General features: G+C 40.2%; 1 protein-coding gene across 1 annotated transcript in view; it reads right to left on the bottom strand.

Annotated features, from left to right (window-relative positions):
* Positions 1 to 2,484: 2,484 nt before the first annotated feature.
* The window catches only part of UST (uronyl 2-sulfotransferase), a gene marked incomplete at both ends in the record, with an annotated part of 149,064 nt that continues 132,442 nt past the window's right edge, over positions 2,485 to 19,106 (bottom strand). The window contains one exon of the mRNA XM_079532422.1: positions 2,485 to 2,768. Within this exon, the coding sequence (XP_079388548.1) occupies positions 2,485 to 2,768 (284 nt within the window). The remainder of the gene's footprint in view (positions 2,769 to 19,106) is intronic.

Genomic DNA, 19,106 nt, shown 5'->3' with positions numbered 1-19,106 from the left:
AGAAACATTAATCAGATCAAAATATAATCTTTTAAATCAACTTCTTCCTGAGCAACTTAAAATTTGGAATGTGTTGGAAAGTTTCAATAAATAAGTCAAAGATAAACCAGCTTCACAGGTACCTTTTAACAATTACGTAAAATGTGTTTAATGACAGACAAGTAAGCTGTAGGATCAGGAATCTTAGATGCTGTGTGCCAGATAAACTTATGAAGTACCATTCAAGGAGGAGAGGCCAGGTTAATTGTTATGAAAAATACAACAACATTAAAACCTAGCAAGTAAATTGTTTAACAGTTTTTGTATTTAGGTTATAAGTAGTGATGGCAGAAGATGCCATTAAATAAACAGATAAAAATAGACTTAACAGTAAGTGGCAGTGAACTTGCAGGAATGTGTTAAGTGACTGATTACTCTGTTACAGCGTTGGCAAAAAGTGTCAAATAGAACTTCTGAGAGGCGAGAATATTAATATTCTTTCCAAGATATAACAATTCCACAGTGTGTAAACTCATCATTACTCTTTCAATGTAATTTCATAGAAACCACTTAAAATATACAATGCAGCAGATTCATATTTTAGCTAATAGGTTAGTTGTTATCCATGCCACTTTCAGTTTTCTTTAATGTACTCCCTTTTGGTAGTGTATTTCTACCACCAACTTGGGATGTTAACGAGAATAGAATTTTCCATGTAGCATTTTCTGCAAATAAACACCTTTTCTCAACATGATTACACTTCTTTATTTTTGTTCTCTGTATGTACGTACAGTAAAGACTGACTGGTGATGGAAACAGGTCATAATTGGTATTGGATCTCAGCAGGATTGTGGCAGAGGAAACTCTTGACAAAACACGTCTGAGCTTAGCCTGAGTTTATTTGCCTCGTCCATCACAAGATAACTTTTGCCTCTTAGTTCACACTGAAGGGTGACCTTGCAGACAGAAGTCACACTGCTCTAGAGCAGCCAAAATTGCCCAGCAGACGTTTCAGAAGAAACGAGTGAGTTGGACACAGCAGCCTTACTCCTGAAGTGTTACTGAATGGGACTCATCCTGGCAAGGAGCTGCTTTCCTGTGCTCTGGAACAGGAGCTTATTGCTATTATCTTGTATTGGTTAGCTTCCTCTGAGCAAAAGCATGCATAAAAGGCTAAGGCCTCACTGAGAAACCCTAATACTATTGGGCTCTGTCCATTGAAGTCAATTCTGAGGTGCTCATCACCAGGAGCCCCAGGACACTTATTTTGAAGACACTGCACATGGGAGCTACTCCCATTTCTGACCCCAGCCTACTGTCTGACATTACTAGTTGCAGTGACCAACAAGGGCAGACTTTCACAGTGCATCTCTCAACAATGCATCACTGAGCTGACAATTTTACAAAACTTCTTCTTCTCTTTGTTTTAGAATTCTGAAGTATTTCAACTAGAGAGTTTGAGTGTAGCCTTACTATTAATTTTATTTCTAGCCATACAAAAGGCAGATGCCTGTAGGGGCAGCTGCTTCATACAAGAACAATTAAATTCGGTGACTACAGAAACAATGCTTATACTTAATCAGAGCTCCATCTCTTTTAATTTTTTTTTAACTGAGTGACCTTTTTTTTTTAACTACATCTTTTTAGATTTCTGGTCCATAATAAATATAAAAAACTACAAATACTCTTCCTGAACATAAAAACCATGTACTGTATCTTTTCCTTCAGAATCTAATAGAATTGTACTTCGCTGCAAGAAATAAAACTCCAGTTTACATCACCTGTCCCAACTCTTCAAATTCCTCATCCATTCTTGCTGTTTACTGACTTTTTTACTGTATGAATTAGAAGGGCTTACCAAAAATATCTAGTTTCTGTAACTCGCCTCATGTCAACTCACATTAATTTGCCAGAATAGTAGACTCACTCCTCCCACACTGAGAAATTCAGAAGCCATTATCTAACCCAATTTTGAGCCTGTTATCTTCAGATGTGAACACGTGGCAAAGGCTCTGACTGCATCAGTGGAATGAATACCAGTGCTCTCGGGGCAGAGAGGCACTCTTCCCAAATGGCTCACTGCCTTCTCATTTCCGGTAGATAATGCCACTGTATTATGCAATGATGACTTGCTTCTGGAGACAGAGAGAGATGAGAATCTGTAAAATCCACTTTGCAATACTGCGTGATGTATTTCATGTTTTGCAGATGCCCAGAGGACTGCGGTGTACTCCAAAAGTTATTTTGTGATAGACAACAGATAATTCTCTCTTGAAATACCCTATAGCAAGAAATCTATAGAGCCAACACAGTATAATAACTTCAAACCCACAAAACCAGGAATCTCCCCATTGCCCCAAAACATGGGAACGTTGTGTTTCGTTCTGTTTTAAATGCTGCTGCTCATTAACTCAGTTTCTTAAAGAATTACTTTTAATAATAATTAAAAAAATCTTAAGAAAGCTTGAGGGATCACCAGAAGAGAAAGGATAGCTCTTCCATCCATCACCTTTTATAGATATCCTCTAGCCACTTTTCGTCATCTTCTTCCTCATCGTCTATCGGTTCCTCTGTTTCCAGGGGAGAAGGAATGAAGAACTCAGGTCTGGGACGTGGTTTCCTGGTATGAGACTTCAGTCCAAACTTGCGCTTTAGGAGGTGGAACTGTTCTTTGACATAGTAATAAAACTCATATTCGTATCTCATACGTTGGTAGAGGATCTGTATTGCTTCTGGAGAGGGGACGGTCTTTTTCACTGTCACAGTCAGATTGCCAAGTTTCCTATGTTCTGTAAAGAAAACAAACAACATGGCAGGTACTGATTAATGAGACCACATGTAAACTTTTTTCTTTCATTAACATTAAGGCATGGCCATACTGCATTATTAGTACAAATGACCTCAATCCGCCTCCTTCGTAATGTAAATATTTTTATTGATTTGAAGTTAGGCTTAGATGTTTAAATATGGCTAGTTCACACATAGCATTTGGAATTGCAGACAGAATCATCAGAGAATCACTGAATATCCTGCATTGGAAGGGACCTGCAAGGATCATGGGCTCCACATAGGACCACCCAAAATCAAACCATGTCTGAGATCAGTGTTCAAATGCTCCTTCAACTCCAGCATTTGGGACCACGCCCACTGCCCTCAGCAGCCCATTCCATGTCCTCCACCCTCTGGTGCAGAAGCCCTCCCTAACCCCCAGCTGCCCCTCCCCTGACACAGCTCCATGCTGTTCCCTCGGGTCCTGTTGCTGTTACAGAGAGCAGCTCAGTGCTGCCCCTTCGCTCCCCTCACAAACAGCTGCAGACTGCCATAAAGCCTCAGCTCCTCTGCTCTGGGCCAGACAAACCAAAGGACTTCAGCTGCTCCTTACACGTGCTGGTCTCCAGACCCTTCACCATCTTTGAAGGCTTTCTTTGGACACTCTCTAATAGTTTTATCCCTTCTTAAACTGTGACACCCAAACCCTCACTCAGTGCTCAAGGTAAGGCTCCTCAGCACAGAGCAGATGGGATAACTGCTTTCCTCACTCAGTGGCAGTGCTAGCCCTGCTGCACCCCAGGATACAGTTGGCCCGCTGGGTGCCAGGACACTGATAGTTCATGTTCACCTTGCTGCTAACCAGGACTCCCTGATCTCCTCCCAGGCTGTCTTGGAGTCTCTCCCTCACCTTTCTAGTCACTGAGGATCTTAACTGGTGAAGGGATATGGAAATTGAAACATACTTCTTATTGAAAAAGCAGTTTTGAACATTGGAGGAACTCAAGAGGATTTGACTACTAAGCCTTGTAAATAAAAAACAGGAAAGCAGACTACAAAGAACATTTCATTCTTTGGACTAGACTCTGCTATGTCAAGTGGTATGGAAAAGAGGAAAGAAAATACATTGGTAGCTGCCACCATTTCAGCAAAAACAGAAGTGTCAACAAAACACACCTGTAAGTCAGATTCAGCTTACCATGCCCAACCTCAGGCTCCCATGTGCACCAGGTCCAGTATGTATTGGTTTTGGCTGGGATAGAGTTTATTTTATTAAGAGGAACTGATACAGTGCTATGTTTTTGGATTTGTGATAAAAAAGTGCTGCTAACAAACCGAGGTTTTAGTTGTTGTTGAGCAATGCTTGCCTTTAAAAAGGCAGACCTATTTACCTCAACAGGCAATACAAGACATCCACCTAGTGAACACGGCACCAATGATCTCCAGACAGGAAGAACAGGTTACACAGGAAAAGTACAATGAAAAGGTAGAGAACAGTTTTGTGAACATGAAATTCTTCCTCTTCATTTTATAAGATTAATGCTCATATAGCTTAGGGTGTCTACACCTATAAACACATTCTGTTTTTCAGACAATGGGCACACATTTTCCTACTTGAGTAGAGAAAAACTAAAGAAAAGCAACAGAAAGCTGTTCATTTAATAATACTACAGAAGGCAGCAAGTGCTGCTGGGCTGGACATTCTGCTTTTCATTTGGTTTTATTATGTGCACACATCTGGTGCAGAAGAAAAATGTTGCGTCTGAGAGAGGTATTTTTTCCTCTCATTTTCACTTACCAATTACAGCAGGGAAATTTATAACACTGGAAGGATATGATACAAAAAGAGAATAGTTGACTAACTTACCAAACTTAATGCTGTTGTGAGTCACAAAAAATGATTTAAAACATTAATTTTATTTTGCATTTGTACTTTTAATTTATTCTCTAAAGGAAGAATGGTTTTCATTAGTTTGTAACAATTAATACATGCTGTTCTGTAATTAAATGGTGCTTTTACACCAAAACTCTTTAATTTTTAACACTGAGATCTCTGTCTCTACTCATATACCTAAATAATTAGATAACCTACTATCTATAATTCTTTGTTCTTTAACTACATTAGTAACGTTGAGATATGCTGTATACTTACAGACTGTTCACAGATTATCAATTTATACAATTTTAGATAGAAAAGAGTAAAATCATTAAAATTTACAAAAATTAAATTAGGAATGACTTATGAGGTGATCTTTAATATGCTGTCTAGATAAAAAAAGAAGTAAAAAAGAAAAGTCATGAAATATTTGCATTTAGACTGACATTAACATATAAAGCCTTACTTGCAGCTACTGGATGGGGTGAAATGTTTGGGGTTTTTTTGTGAAAACACTTGGGTTCCCTCAAGACCTTATTCTCTTCTACACTACCTATACCCATAGATTGGAAAGGACTAAAAAAAGTCTCATCTTCTAAAATTCTTAATTGTTCAAGTTGTTGTTGATGGGCATTAGGCCATTAGACCAAATTAGACCAAATATGCTCAAGGAAGGATTGCTGTACTCAGTTTGTCCTTGGGTTAGAAGGCCAAAGCCATCTTATGATGACTTAGCACTTCAAGAAATTCCTCATTCTGGTGCTTGGTTGGCAGCTTTCACCAGCTTTGCAGTCTGGTTTTCTTTATAAACTCAGCAGCAAATATACACTACTAAATATTTCATTTATTAAGTCTAAGCCTTCACACGCTTGCCAACTGCATTTTTATTTTACATAGGTTATTTCTGTTACAGAAAACTTCTTTTACATCACTGGAAAAAGCTCTTTATTTATACGGTCCCTCCAGGACTCTAACTGGGAAAAGCCACTTCTGAAGGCCCCAGCTCCCTTTGGTGGCTGCTCCCTCCAGCAGAGAGAGGCACTTGTGTTTGGCTCAGGAGTGCTGCCAACGATGACAAGGTGAAAGGCGCTGGGCTGTTTTCTTGGAGGGTGACTGGCAAGGGCAGGACTAACCATGCGGTGGCTTTCTGGTGCTGTGCCAGGCAGTGGCCAGGTGCTCCGTGCCACCCTTGGGGCTGGCACTGCCAGGGCAGAACAAGCAAGCAGCTTGGTGCACTCATGGGCTGAATCTGTCTGGGCTTTGCAAATGCAGTAGGCATGAAATAGAGGGTTCCCAGATATATGCAACTACATGCATGTATGCATGTGTGTATATCTATACACACAGACAGACAGAATCGCACACACTCTGAAAGGCTGCAGGAGCAACGTACGTTTTTCTGCTTCTTTCGGTTTGCCTCTCACTGTAACTATCAGCAACTGCAGTGCTGCAAAACACTGCTTGTCAGAAGGGACTGTGCCTGGCCTCAGGCTCAGCATTTTGATCAAACAAGCCAACTTTATTGTTTTTTGTTTTTTTTTTGTTTTTTTTTTTTGTTTTTTTAACACTTTTAGATTGCTTTCTAATCTTAAATACTCTTGAAAATTTCTTCAGTACAAATATGAATGAAATCACAGAACTGCCCCTTGAAATTGCCTTAACACCTCTCCTCATCGTGTAAGCAAGATGGAAACATTATGCAGATTTGGCTTAAAGCCAAAATAACAATCTGCATATGTTACATAAACTGAGCTGTCCCAGCAAAGGACCCCACTTTATGACCTTTACTAACCAGATGGAGGGCAGCAAACAACACCATTTACTTTTTAGGGTTATTTTTTTTTTTAAACTGTAATGTGGTTTTTTTGGCATTCCTTTGAATTACTAAAAAGAATTCACCACACAGTAACTGAACCTCCCAGCACAGCCTGCTCAAGCCTTGAATTAGCACAGTGGAGACTAAACTGATATGCAGATATGGATGAAGAAAATTAAATTCTTCTGGGTTACCAGGTGATGAACATTTACTGCTACTTTCTCAACTCTCACTTTTTTTTCTCTTTGAATTTACAAACCTGTGTTATTCACTGCAGTAATCCAAGCCATAGGAAAAGAAAGATTTTTTTTTTTTTAACATTTTGTGGCTTGAAAAACCTTAGATTGCCTTATTTAGACAAAACGATCCTAAAGATTGCCTCAAAAGAGAGTCTCTGAGCTATGCCTCCTCCCATACCATGATACAGAAGTGCTCTGAGCTGTGGGTGAGTGCAGTAGTGCTCGCCCACCCAAAGTCAGGGACGGAAAGCCCTGCCCCAAGCCCTGCTGCTTGAGGGCCGTGTGAACATGATGGCTGTCAAAGATAGAGTAAGCTCATTTCCTGCAGACAGGCAGGCAGGGAGGCCCCACATCTCAGTTGCACTCTGTTGAGCTGCAGTGCATACTACTCCATGGATGTCAATGGAAATGAAGGTGCGTCGCTGCAGTTAGATGTGAGGTACAGACCACTCAGGGCCTCTGCTTGACACGCCACTCAAGGGATCAATGAGGTGCTAAAATGGGACTCTGATGTCTGTGCTAGAAATGATATCCCCTCAAATCATTTAACTGCAGCTCAGCAAAAAAAATTCAGGCCCAGTTCACTGGTTTCTCAAACTTTTCAGCTGGACTCCTGAAGTACATCAGGGAAAGGACATCTGGGAGAACGCAGGAAATGCTTCTTTCTCACTTGCAGGCTGACCTTCCAACAGGACCAGGGATGGGCAGAGCAGCCAGGCTGCACACCATGCCTGGTTGCTCTGCTCAGCCACCAGGGCTTCTTGTAATCACTAGCTGAGATGACATGCATTGAAAAACAAAGCCCATGAAAAAGTAAGTGATGCTTGACCCACAGCATCCATTAGCTCTGTCTGAAATATTCTGGCTGCCATTTATTAACCTTCTTATTGCTTTTATGCACTGGGGTGCATAGAAATAGAAGCTAAACTTCTTCTCGGTTATTCACATTAACTAAATAAGGTATAAGATTTAACATTTATCTAAATATTAAATGTTTGTGTGTGTATTGAGGACAGTTATGCTAGGCTCATAAGTAGTGCTTGCTTTGTTTCAGCATTTATATCTTAAATTACTGTGTTTCCATCATGACGGAAGACAACTCTTAACTCCAGAGAATTGGAAGGAAATCTCATGCGCATCTCTTAATTGTCAGATAAGGATAGGTGCCTCTGAAAAGAGAGATATCTGGTAGCAAGAACACCCAGAACTTCAGAGACTTACAGTTCTAGGCAAAACTGATGTCCTGTTTATTAAACAGGGACCTTGGGAGCAAATACACCAGACTGTAGTTAGTGTAGACACTGCAAAATCATGGCTGTCAATGACAGAGTCTGAACTAGATGAGACAGTTACAGCAATTTGCTTTCTACTTTGTTACCACTTCACTGAATAAGGAAACCAGAGGGAAAAATAACATCACTCTTTACCTAATATAATTTCATTATTAACATTAACATAGACAAACCATAGGGAATATCACAGAATGATAACCTAGCAGAGAAAATGGAGGGAAGCAAAGGAAGAGATTACCCAGGAATAGCTCACAGAGGCATTCTGAAAGGCACATAATCAACTACAAATGCTGATGGATGTAAATGGCAAGGAGGTGTGGCAGCAAATGACAACAAGGAAAGGGGAAGGAAAGCGGAAAGGAAAATGTTAGCAATAAATATGAAAAATACTTTGGATCAGTAAGGCTGAAAATAACAACAGAAATGTCTTCCTGTAGTATGCAGGTAACATGTATTGAGAACACGCTGCAGAGATAAACAGCGCACTGTGAACTGGACAGTGTAACAGTGATACATATCCAACAGTGCTCTGAAATACTACTTAAGCTTTTAAAGGCATTATTTCACCATTATGAAACACTTGCCTTACAGCAAATTCAGAAACACAAATATATATCTATCTCCATACTTTTTAAACAGCTACCACTCTCTGAGGTCTCTTCTCCAGCCAGGAAGTATTTATCAAGCAGTTTCCAACTTTCCTCTTGGAAACTTTTCACAGCATCATGCTTTTGTCTCCACTAGTTCAAAGCTGTGGATGCAACAGTGTAGATTTCCAGCTGCATGGGACACCTCAGCTAACTTGCCAATATAGCAAGCACTGCCTCTGGTGCTGCTCAAGCCAGGAAACGTGCTGTATCTCACACACGATCAGATAACAAATCTCCATAGAATCTTCTAAGAGACTCCTTTTATTTGCTGCAATTTATGCGTTGCATTCCCAGTTAAGATAAGCTAACATAGAAAAGAAAAAAAAGCTGAAAATTAACCCCAATGGTATGAGAATGTGGTCAGGTACTTTTACTGCTGTTTAGCAACTTGTGAGCTGAACGAGACAGAGTTGGAGGTGCCAAAACCAAAGTCATCTGCAGAGGAAATGCCAGGATTCTCTAGTTCAAGTTGCTGAGAGAATTGCTAGGTTTGCAGTTTATATGAAATTTCTAATGTATCTTTTATAGCTGTACAAGTATTACTGAATGGATCCAGTCAACCTGACCATCTGACAAAACCACAATTTAAAAATAGATTCATACAGATCGCTTGTGAACAGAGATAAGTTAGGCAGATACTACCATTATTTCTGTTTTTTCTTTTTTTCTTTTTCAGAAGGAAGAGAATGTTGTAGTGACAAACTTGAGCTGTGCTCTTGAACAGGAAAAGCTACACCATAGATAAGCTGTGCAGAAAATCTGCAAACAGGAATATAGCCTGGGATTTAAGAACCTCGAGCAGGCATCTCTCATCTTTGTGCTTTGAGTCACTGCAGAGTGCTACCTGTGATTTGTGTTTGCAAAAGAGAAGCTGTAGAAGAGGCATGCAGTGCAAGTTTACAATGTCTACATGGGATCGAGTGACGTGGAGGTGTCTTTATTTCCATATATAGTATTGATGAGTGCTACCCTGGCTTATAGCATTCAGCTTTGTAACCACATCCTAAATCAGACAGGATATGAGAAGAGCCTCAGAATGAATATCAGGGTTGGAAGGAACACTTTAGAGAAAGAAGATATATTTGGTCAGCTCTGTTCAGCTCTTCACCAAATAGTATATTGAGAAGTGACTTGTTTACAGCACCCACATACTTTAATGGTAAGAAAACTACAGATACTGAAGAGTTGCAAGCTGAAGCCAGAGTTTTAATGGAAAAGGTGATTACTCACTAGAACAAAATGAAAAAAGAAATCAGTTGATTTGCTATCATTTGATATTTTATGTCAGAACCGACTGACTTAACCCACTCAAGTTACTGTGCAGTAGTAGAAGAAATTTTGTGGCTGGTAGCAAAGAAGAAGCCAAGCTAAATGATCCAATGGTTCGTTTCAGTCATTCAGAGCTGTACATTACAGTCTTGTATGTCTCAGCTTCCACATCACTTGTGAAAACCTTTTTGTTGGGCTCTCTGAGACACCTAAGTTTATGTCATTTTAGGAAGGTGTTTTAACACCTCATTTGCTATCAATTCCAGTCATTGGCTCTTCAAAGCCCAGTAGTCACCACCCTGCAATATAAAGCCCCGAAGGAATGTGAAACACCAGGTGAAAATAGAAGTTTGAGCACATGATCTTAAAAATTAATTTTAAGCGCTTCCCCTTCCCATCCGCCTTGTTCATAAATATTACTGTTTATTGATTTGCATTAGAATAATTACTGAAATGAAAATAGAACAAAAGTACACATATTAATCAGAACAAAAGTAATGTGCTTCAAGCATTACCAAGGTAAGGCCCGTACTTCTGCAGTATAATAGGGCAGGAAGAGATATGTGACCATAATGAAAATGGCTATTAAAAAGCAGAAAAAAAGAAGGTATCAGTTCTCTTGTCCCATGTGAGAAAGTTACTGGCTCTAAGATTTTCTTCTATGTCTTTACACAGAAAACTCAAAGCCCTGAAAACTGCTTTACATCTTATTATTAAAAGCTAAAGAAGGTCAAGAGAAAATTCTCTCTTTTCCCCTTAGGTTCTTTTGTGTATAATGAGCAACTGCAGGCAGCCAGGGGCTGAAGCACTAGCGAAAAAAGAAGAATGCTACAAGAGCAGAAACAACACACTGTTCCTTTCAAGTTCACCCCCCTCCTGGCCCACAGCCCGCCTGCCTTGGCCAGCTGCCAGGGTATCGGGACAAAAGCTTCCTCCTCTGGCCAAAACCAAGGAAAAGGGTCCGTTGTTTAACACAGGCAGACTGGTTTCAGCAAGAGAAAAAACTGAAAATAAAGGGAATTATATTAACTGAAGGTCCTGAGGGAGAAGAGTAATCTCCTAGTGTGGCTAATGCAATTCACTCTATGCCTTTCCCAAGGAGGGAATGTCTTGACTCCCTACCTCTCAGACTAGAAGGCAAAGTGAAATGTTTCAGCAGGGCTAAAGCTATGAGGTTGCCAAGGTCTTTGTGTCCCTTGGGGTTATTACAAACCAGAAACAATGCATCTCTCTTCTTTTCAGGAAGCCCTAAAGCAAACCACTCTCCCTCTGTGCTTGCCCACACTTGTGTGAAGGGCGAACATCCTCATAAAAAGACAGCAGAAATTTCCATGCACCTACCAAAGAGTCTCAGAGATGAACAAATCAAGCATTTAGCTATCTGAGGAATTCACACTGACCCGAGTTCCTTCTGGATTTTGCAAATCGTCTTGAGTGAGATGACGAGGCATGTGTGGGGGGAAAACCAAGGGGCATCACGCCCAGCTAGCAGGGGTTCATGAAAGGCAGGTCCTGCTTGACCAACCTGATCTCCTTCTATGATCGAGTGACCCGCCTGATATACAAGGGAGAGACTGTTGATGTAGCCTACCTAGATTTCAGCCAAGTCTTTGACACTGTCTCCCACAGTGTTCTCCTGGAGAAGCTGGCAGCCTGTGGCTTGGACAGATACACTCCTTGCTGGGGAAAGAACCAACTGGAGGGCTGGGCCCAGAGAGTGGTGGTGAATGGAATTGAAATCAGCTAGTGACTGGAAACCAACGCTTTTCCCCAGGGGCTGGTATTGGGGCCCCTCCTGTTTAACATCTTCACTGACTATTTGGATGAGGGAACTGAGTGCACTCTCAGTAAGTTTGCAGATGATACCAAGTTGGGAGGAAATGTCAATCTGCTGGGGATAGGAAATGTCCTACAGAAGGATCAGGACAGGATGGATCGCTGGGCTGAGGCCAGTGGGATGAAGTTTAGTAAGACAAAGTGCCAGGTCCCGCACTTTGGCTGCAGCAATCCTGGGCAATGCTACAGACTTGGAGTGGAGTTGCTGGAAGACTGTGTGGAAGAAACGGGCTGGGGGTGTTGGTTGAGGCTTGGTTGAATAGGAACCAGCAGCATGCCCAGGTGGCTAAGAAGGCCAATGGCATCCTGATTTGTATGAGAAACAGTGTTGCCAGCAGGAGAATGGAATCAATGGTCTCCATATACTCAGCTCTGGTGAGGCCACACCTCGAATACTGTGTTCAGTTTTGGGTTCCTCACTACAAGAAATACACGGGGGCCCTGCAAGCATGTCCAAAGAAGGGCAACAAAGCTGCTGGGGGGTCTGGAGCACAGGTCTTATGAGGAGTGGCTGAGGGAACTGGGAGAAGAGGAGGCTCAGGGGAGACATTATAGCTCTCTATAACTACCTGTGGTTATGGCAAGGTGGGGGTTGGCCTCTTCTCCCACACAGCCAGTGACAGAACTAGAGGGAATGGCTTCAAGTTGCACCACAGGGGAAGTTCAGCTTGAATATTACAAAAAATTTCTTCTCCAAAGGAGTGGTCAGGAGCTGAAACAGGCTGCCCAGGGAAGTGGTTAAGTCACCAATCTCTGAAGGTGGTACTATCTGCTGGCTAAAAAGAAAACAACCAAAATAATTCAACCTTCTGTGCCTATTTAAATTCTTCCAAAATTGATTTTTCCTGAGAAATCATGATTTCCCTGAGAAATTCAGCAATCTCTCTGCACAGTTCATTTTTTTGTTTCTACATAGCATATCCTCCCTTTGATTGTCTATTTTCCAAAATCAGAGGTCCCACTTTATGAAATTTCTGTTCCTGTGAAAGTCATTCATTGCATCTCTGACCATCTCTGGCTCCCGCTCTGTACCTTTTCTAGTTCTATTAGATTCTTTTCAAGAGGATGGGACCAGAGCTACAAATAATTAATGAAAATGCAGAAATTTGTAGTTAAAAAAAACCAAACACCCATTATATAAATATTTTTAGAAATTTGAAGGAGTTAAGAGTCAGAAGTAAGTGATAACCAATGTGCCTATACCATAGATTTGAACCACTGCTGTCCCAAAGTGTTGGCTGAGAATATTTCCTTTACTTTAAAAACAAAAGCAGCTCAACACAAGAGATTTCTTCAACTTCATGGCTAATCCTAAAAGAAAGAGTATTATCTACAAATAAATCTAATTAATCTAGTAAAGTAACACAGAAAAAAATAAAAAAGATTAAATAAAGATAGAATTAAAAAATAAAACAACACTTTAATGGCCATTTTCAACAGCTAATCCTCGAAAAAACAGATCTTTTATTTTTTTTCCTAAAAACTAATAAAAATTCTCTTCTTTACTAGATTCTGAATCGATGAAATTCTACTCAATTTGTTAAACTTAATAGAAGAATAAATGCCTAGATTTCACTCTGGTGCCAAACAGACCAAGAAAACCCTGAAACTGTAAAGGATCACCTTTTTAAAATCTGCAAACAGAGTAGAATGCACCATATTCTTTTCATTTTAATGAAGTTCTATGGAAAACAAACTTAAGATATCTGAGATTCATGGTTTCCATAGCAACCAAAACAATGGAAAAAAAATGATGAGAGTCATGTCACGGCCTGTCCAAACCCCAAAAATTTGTCTCCAGGAGACTTGGACTAAGTTTATACGGAGGGGGCACCTACCGCACTGGCTTGCATACGTGCACTTACACGTGCCAAAAGGGCCATAAGGCCCATGCTTTGACATAGGCACAGCACTCTGTTGGACATGAATGTGTGTATAACCATTGAGTATGTGGGTCCCAGAACACTTTTAAACTCCCTAGTTCAGCATCTAAATGGAGGCCAAGTTTTCCTATATGTGTTGGGGATATGAAATTGTGACTCTGAGCTCTCTTAAAAATATATTCCTCACTGGTATGGCCAGTGGCTACGGCCACCAGCCTCTGAACAAACACGGCAGCCCAGGTACATCACGTTCAGTTAACATTTCCTCCATCTGCTTGCCACGGTGGTTGACAACAATTTCTGGCGTATTCCTAGAGCATTTAATTTTGTTAAGCGCATTTATTGAAGAAATGAAAACCCCTTAAATGAGCAAATATGGAGTCCTCATAAACATAGCTACACTTTTTTTTTCATTTGCTCTGAGTAACAGCGGGAAATGAAAAACCACGAGGCTGTAGGATGTGAAAGGACTATTTATGTATCATGGGAAAAATTAAACTGAGTTTCAATGCTTTAAAGTGTCCAACATCTGTTTATCAAAACACTTTTGTTGTACTTCTTTTGTCCTCAATTATGCAGTCTGACTGCTCTGACTTACGAAAACTGCACTAGATTCTTCCTTTGATTTTAATGACAATCTGTGTAAGTTCTGCCACTACTTTGAAACCAAAACGTTTGGCTGGCATTTCCAATTGCCAATAAAATGCATGAATGTATCAAATGCCCTTTCTTCATAGAATTGCTCACATGTGCACACACATTCTGTAAAGATGTGTGGGTCTTGGAGTTCTTCTCTTTCTGTGCATGAGATACAAAGTGTCTAGGCTGTAAATTTTCATTTCTGTTACAATAAAATCTGTTGAAGAAGCAGGATGTACACCAAGACGCGGCTTGAAAGGATAACAGAAAACAGCCTGTGAATTGAACAGTTGAATTTAGCAAGAACTCAAGCCACTGATTTCTACAAGAAGCTTGCAGAAACGTGCACCAAGGAAAATAACTTTCATCAGTTCAAAGCAGAACTTTTCACCAACTTGAAGTCTGTCCTTAAAATAGGCTAAGTAACGTATTCCACAACTGCAAAAAGCACTGGAACTTACCAGGGGACCACAAGCCATGTTCCACAAGCAGCAGAAAGCAGTGCCAAGCAAATACTGAAATTCAATATACAGAAAAATATGCTTTTCAGTTTCATTGCTGTTCTGTTATTAAAAATTCTAGATGAGCAGGGCTGACATTTTGGTAAGCTGTTTGCAAGTGTTTAAGAAGACAGAGGCTTTCTGCTCTCAGCCATTTGTGCTGGCATAGCTGCAACAAACAGGCAAAGTTGTACAAGCTGCAATTTGTACCTGTTATTTTCAGCATATAAGAGCTGGAAATGATTGACTATAAAGGGGTTTGCCGTCCCACAGAAGCTGTTCTTAGTATAACAGGATGTATATACATGTACATCACGATCCTATTCAGGATAACGTCTTTCTGTCAAGTGCTTGAACACAAACAGCACTCATTTCACCCTTTTTTACCATGCTGACTGGAAAGATCAATCTGCCATTTTTAAATAAACAAAATAATCTGAACAAGAGAAATCCATTTCACTGCACTTAAAAAGACTGTACGTTCCCTAGCATTAAGCATCTCACCGGATCTGTAAAGAAAATCAATTGGTTTAACACAGAATTGTGGGCTAAACTAAGTACCTCAAAACAGGAAAGATTATGACCTCTTCAAAGTGTTCTTTGGCATCCTGGATTTCCATCTTACATTCTGTCCTTAATGGTATTTAACTGGCACTCAGAACTTACCACTACATCTGACCGGGCTAAATTCAGAATGAGAATGCTTAAGGTAAGAATTCAGAGAAAACAAACAAAATCCACCTGAAAGATCCAGAAATTCTGAAACAATTGCCCCAAGGAAGACATAAATCACTACTGCCTGATACTTTTATGGTGAAACTGGACAAACAATAGTCCCTATGAACTAGGATTCAGTGCAGGAAAGCAAACTGATGTCTTCTCAAGCAGTGAAAACTGAGTTGTGAACAGGGCAAAACCAAAGACACACTTGACATGTGGCTTTATCAAATAAAAAACACCATGACAAAAACACGGTGCAGGCAGCTGGTCAAATTACCTCGCTGCCAAACATCTGAGCAGTTTGTTTGATCACTGTCTCCTGCTCCAGTTGGCCCAGCCTGCTGCGCCCTCTTCACAATCCCTTCACAGTTTTACTGCCCAAACTTCTTCCTTAGATTTGCCATTTTCTGCATTTCATTCTCTCCAGGCACTCTTCTAGCAGCTGCTTTTGTCTGCATGCAGGGAATTCTCAATATTTTACTGGAATAGATCTTCATCAACCAGGTTGGCTTTTGGTGAAGAAATCCTGGGTTTCTACTGCATTTGTTTGTCACAGAGGGAATCAGGACATAGACTTTGTTGTTGGAAACACTCCAGTAAAAAATACTACCAAAGTGCTGTAAAAAAAATGAAACAGAAATAAAACTAAAATCCACCCAGACAATCCTCCCCCATCCTCCAAAAGCCCAAAATAGCACTCACTGGTGTATGGATCTATTGGATAGGCAAGAACACTAGTTTTTATACACATACTTCTTTCTTGCTTCTAGAACCACTACTAAATGCAAGCTCCTTGACAGCATCCATCTGCACTCAACTTACACTACTGCACAGTAAAGTGACAAATATTCTTACCTCTTGCCTACCGAGTCCCCGCTATCCTTCCACAAGACGCAACACATGCTGTGGGAATCCACACAGCTCTGTGACAGTGACATCAATGGAAAGCTAGGAAATGTCTACATGGTTATTTGCAAGCCCTGAAAGTGAGCTTTGTCTGACCAAAGTCAGATGTCTACCTACAGCTGAGATACCCTCTTAATATTCTATAGAGGTGGTGAAAGAGCAAGGCCTTTCATCCTAAAATTAAGTCAACATTTCTCTTTATTGATAAAAAAGAAGCTGAAAATAACTAATTAATTTAACACAAAAGCTACAAAAAGAGGCATTAATTTTATGATGGGTTAGAAAAGCCATTGGGAGGTGATCGTACTTCTTGGAGGAAGGACAGGAATACCTAACAGTCTGGAAAAATTCACCTGAATGCCTGAAAGTTTAGGGAAAACCAATAGGAGTTTTATAGAGAAACAGCCATCCAGTACTGCAAATGAGTCTAACTGTCTAAGCATGGCTGTATGAATACCACAGAAGTAATGACATATTGTCAGTGACCAATACTTCATTCAAGCAGTAATCTTATTTCTAAGATACCTAAGCAACTTCTGACATCAGCTGATACTTACTGTGTATCGAAAAGTGATCTGATCTGTAATTGTGAGGATAGAGAAGTTGGGAGGAAAGAGAGAAAAAAGACCAGAAATAAAAAGTAATAAGTAGGATGCTAAATTGAAGAGCACAATAAAAGTGAAGGAAATAAAAAGAAAGTAGAAGGCAAATATTAAATAAGTGATTGAAAAGCAGTTTTACCACTGCTTGTGTCAAAACTGAACTCTAGCTTCTAACATACTGAGAAAAGGCCACTGCTTTTGTGGCTTTTACTTTTTTTTTTTTTAATCAATCTCATCTCAGTGACATTTTCCTCATAATGCACTGTGTTCCCAATAGCCTATCATTTGTTCATGGATAGAAACAAATAACCTCCCTCTGTTCTTTTTTTGCTAGCAGTGCTTGTTATCCCTCTCTTTGCCTCCTTTTCCTTCTGTGAAAAATAAGACATTCAGTAACATAGCAGACTGTTTGTAAATGAGTCAAACCAGTCAAAAAGCAGGAGTGGAAAAGACAAGTTAGGTATGCATTCTTAGTTCCAACCCTGCATTTGCATGTTCTGTAGCACCAAAGATGTAATACTCACAATGATTTAAGGGTATGTATGTACTCATAGTACAATGATTCACTGCACAGTAATACAACAGATTTGTGTACCCTTCAAAACTCAATTAGGAGAAAAGCTTTGGAATAGACAGACCACTATAATTATTGACTCAACATTCTCACTACACAAAAGATGTTAGATGGAATCATACCACAGAAGGCATAGGATCAGGATATATTATTTTATCACTGACCTGGCAGGACATGAAGTTTCTTCTCATCGCAGATGCACAGGGCTAAGTTAATTCAATAGTAACAGGGAAGCTAGAATGGAGGAATCACAGAAAGCCATAGGGAAAGCAAATTGACTGTGAAAAGGGAATATTTCAGGGCCTGAGAACTGAGCAGGAGCACGCACATGGACAGACAACAGATGCTGCTCCAGATATTCATCAAGCAGCAAAGCTGGGAAAGATAGATAAATGCTTGGGTTTACTTGTTGTAATGGAGCAATTGGAGGAAGATGGCTATTTAAAGCACTGCCCCCTGGATAGATCTTTTATTTCTCCCGAGTCTTCAATTATTCTTCTTCTCTTTCTCTTCCGTACCCTCATTTCCCCTGAGCATGCACTCAGCAGCAACTTGCATTCCCCAGAAATACTCCCGCTAGCTGCCTGGAAAGACATTCATGCTAGAGGGCAAAACATTCTTCTGACATGAAGATGCCTTTAAAACCACAAGTCATCTTCAGAAATCAAATTGCATGGAGGTTCATGAAGAAATTCCTCCAAGACCAACTTTGGAGGCAAGTGAATTCAGACGACTCATAAGCATCAGCAGTAATTTCATTTGAGTAAGCATGTTTGGTATTTTCCCCCCAAATCACACACCTCTTTGCACGTGCATTTCTTTTTAAGATATTTTCTTATTGGTCTGTTTTTATGCTCACATTTTGCCCTCAGCCTATATGATAAAACTGTTTGCTGGGTGAGCCCTGGAGAACCAAGCAGACCAAACACTAATGCTCATATGGATTTTATTTAGAGGGGGGAAAAATCCCTTAAGTTGAGTAGTTATGTTATTTTGAACTGGTTTTATATTTTATGTGTACATAGTGGAGCTGGAATTTCAGGGCTGGCTTTTGTTTGCATTCATCATGAAACATTTGTTATATGAGCTGCTGCTACTGCTACCAAAACAGCTGCTGCTCACTGCTAGAAAACCAGAGCCCATCTCAACAGTTTCTTTCTTTCCCTGGTAAGTCTATCTGGAAAATGATGTTTCTACAGAAAACTGCCTTTGTTAGGCTTCACCGTCATCCTACAGTGAACCTAAAGAACATCTTTTATCAACCCTGAACACAGGCTGGAAAAAGGACTGATAAATTAGAGCAGATGCTCCTTAAATATCTACAACTAAAGGCAGATCAGGACTACAGCTGTATGAGCTCCCTGCACTGCTACACCTCAAATGTGGATGTCTTCCCATCAGTTGCTCTTAGGATTTAGCCAGAATTCAGCTTACCTGTCCTAAATCACTACTTTCTACCATTAGGAAAAATTGAGCCGTAAATTGAGTACATCAAATGGATTGATCTCCCTTCACGTAAAAAATTTCTTTGCCCTAGAAATGCTGCTGTCTAGTGG

The sequence above is a fragment of the Tetrao urogallus genome (genome assembly GCF_951394365.1).
Source record: "Tetrao urogallus genome assembly, chromosome: 2".
NCBI lineage: Eukaryota > Metazoa > Chordata > Aves > Galliformes > Phasianidae > Tetrao > Tetrao urogallus.
This window is presented reverse-complemented; position numbering and strand designations above follow the sequence as displayed.